General features: G+C 30.2%; 1 protein-coding gene across 1 annotated transcript; it reads right to left on the bottom strand.

Annotated features, from left to right (window-relative positions):
• Window positions 1-1458: 1458 nt before the first annotated feature.
• LOC100572027 lies at window positions 1459-2357 on the bottom strand. The gene is made up of 2 exons (XM_003240121.4): window positions 1731-2357; window positions 1459-1666 (listed from the first exon to the last, which is right to left on the bottom strand). The coding sequence occupies exons 1-2, from the start codon at window positions 2234-2236 to the stop codon at window positions 1510-1512; spliced, it is 663 nt and encodes a 220-aa protein (XP_003240169.1). The 5' UTR covers window positions 2237-2357; the 3' UTR covers window positions 1459-1509.
• Between the last annotated feature and the right edge of the window lie 411 nt (window positions 2358-2768).

Genomic DNA, 2768 nt, shown 5'->3' on the forward strand with positions numbered 1-2768 from the left:
ACTATGTACATCGCTAAATTTAACATTTAGCCTCAGAAATTTATGTAGATTTCGAAATTGGAATCCATAATGCAATTAAGAAGTCTGGACCGATGTTAGAATTAAAGGGTGTCGATTCCATTTGGGTCAAAGTTGGTGGCGTACAATTCAGAAGTTAGGTCTGTCTAAAGAATACAAGTCTGATTCTGAGAAAAGTAGATATCTCAAGTATTTTTTTGGATTGCCATTTTTAAATGAAAATGACGTAGTCCAATGTTTCACGGAAGATTTGATGGCAATAAAACCATGTGATGACGAAAAAATTGATAGTTTTACAGATTACATTTTAAATAACTACGTTGACAATGATGTTGCACAGTTTCCCCCCAAAGTTTGGAGTGATTTTTCAGCAACCACTAATCGGACCACTAACCGGACCACTAACAGTTGTGAAAGTTTTCATGCAAAATTAAATGCCTTTTTTCATTCGGGACATCCAAATATTTTTATTCTTGTGGACACTCTTCTGGGAATACAGTCCGATACATATATAAAACTAAGAAGCAAAGCAAAAAGACCATGTAAAAAAACAATTAGAAAAAGAAAATTTTTTACGAGAGCAGACAAACAAATACATAAATATACAAATTGGCAGATTTGACTTTTTAAAATCTGTATCATTTAAATTTTTACCAGCAACTATTTAATTATAAACATTATTACATTACACATACATATTATTATTTTTAATTGACTCATTATACCTACTTATTATTATTTATTATATGATTAAAAAAAACAGTGTACCTATGCAATCATACATAATAATTATTATTTTTAATATTTTTTAATTAATTAACTCTATACTTATTATTATTATGATTAAAAAATACAATCACACACATTTTTTGGGAGACTACTCAGCCAACCTCCACGTGGTGTCTCCTGGGTAACGTTAATAGGCTGAAGGGACTCAACTCGAACAACCTAAAAATATTGGTCGGACTCAACTCCGATAACCCAAAAGTATTTGCGGGACTCAATTCAATGTTATCCGGCTAAAAGGCTAAATAGCCTAGGGCGGCTTCTTTTTTTAGAAATAAGGGTTATTATTGACTTATTAGGTATATTTATTTTGATATTTTTTTTTTCATATTTGTAATATAGACACGAATAAAAATAATTTTAAAAGTTATAATAATATATTAATTTATGATGCGTACCTATAGTAAAAATATTACAATTATTATTTCAATTTTAAAATATTTCATGTGTAATAAAATAGTTACTAGTTAATAATAATGGATACATGGTATTTGAAAGCTTCGCTGTCCTTTGTCCTTTGTCCTGAGTCCACGAGACCCACACGGTTACACATAAATATATATACATTCCTACAACATCGTATTTTTAGTCTTCCGCGACTCTAATCTCATATTGACAATATGTAAATAGGATCTATTTTATATTACACCAATATAAACGCGTTTAAAATGTATGTTTAATTTATATATATTTTTAAATAATTTGTCATATTTGTTTGGTCATGGCCGGAAACAGTTTAGCATTGTTACTGATGGGTAGTACGGTTTCTACAGCCATCGAATTAACGTACTTGGGTTTCGTAGTTTTCCCATTCAACGATGACAAAAGTTTTTTCCTCAACACTCGCTTGACCTTTACTGGCCTAGTAAACGTAATTGTATTTTAAATTAAACAAATTGAACGAATTTGTCAACGTGTTTACTCACTGTTTTTCAGCTGGATTAGAGAGTTTCGTTCCGTCCTCCTGGCGTGACGTTGTATCTCTCGGCAATGTAACAATCATCGGAATTTCTTTTATAACACGTTTTGCTGGTTTTATTATCTTCGTTTCAACTTTATTCACGGTAGTGGAATTTGGATTTCTCACCCCTGGAGACTTCTTGTTAGGCTTTTGAATTTTGTTTAACGGTTGTTTTGTGGACAGGTTTTTTTTTGTAGACGGTTTTTGCGTCGGTGATTTCGTGACCGATTGCGAGATCAATTTTTTAACGGTCTTTTTTGGGGCATTTAATGCTTTCTGTTGTATTTTGGGTTTCGCTTCCGTGATCGCATTTATCGCGTGGTTGGTTCCAACATTCACCGACAGTTTTCTAATATCATCCGTTTGTTTTTCTGCGACCTTTCGGTAGATTTTTTTAACTACGTGTCCTTTTCCACTTTGAGTCTTTTTCCTGTCACCTGAAACCAGTTTGACCTTCGATAATTCGCTCATTGTTTGTTTTAGTATATGTTTGGTTTTAAAAATCGATTGAATAATTTTTCGTCTGAGAATGAGTATTTCAATTTTGTTTAATTTATTCAAAATATGTCACCATCGTTAGCAACAATGACTAGCCAGCTACACGTCTCAATAACGGTTTAATTTTCAAACAACGAATATTTTAAATAATAATGTCTAATAAAATGTACAGTAGGTACCTATTTATAATGATAACATGATTTTAATTATAAAATAAGGTATATAATAAGTAAATTCTACTTACAAGGTAATCCATTTAACATCTAACGTATGATACTCAATACTTCAAAAAGTGTTAACAACTAACATTTTTGGAATATCAAAAGTTCATAATATTTTAACATATTTTAACCACTTATTGAACTAACCATCATTTATGTAAGGAAAAACACAATACATTTTTTATTTTTAAATAGCAACCTATTATGTAAAAATGTCAAAAAGGTTTATAATTATATTTTTTTAAGAATTTTCATAGAAAAATTTTTAATTTTTATAATCTATT

This window comes from Acyrthosiphon pisum, chromosome X (genome assembly GCF_005508785.2).
Source record: "Acyrthosiphon pisum isolate AL4f chromosome X, pea_aphid_22Mar2018_4r6ur, whole genome shotgun sequence".
Lineage (NCBI taxonomy): Eukaryota > Metazoa > Arthropoda > Insecta > Hemiptera > Aphididae > Acyrthosiphon > Acyrthosiphon pisum.

Excerpts from the sequence above, each read along its gene's own strand:
- LOC100572027 (XM_003240121.4), bottom strand. The coding sequence starts at position 2,236 with ATGAGCGAATTATCGAAGGTCAAACTGGTTTCAGGTGACAGGAAAAAG. Across the intron at positions 1,667-1,730 it reads TCTAATCCAGCTGAAAAACA|GCCAGTAAAGGTCAAGCGAG; the intron begins GTGAGTAAACAC and ends TACGTTTACTAG.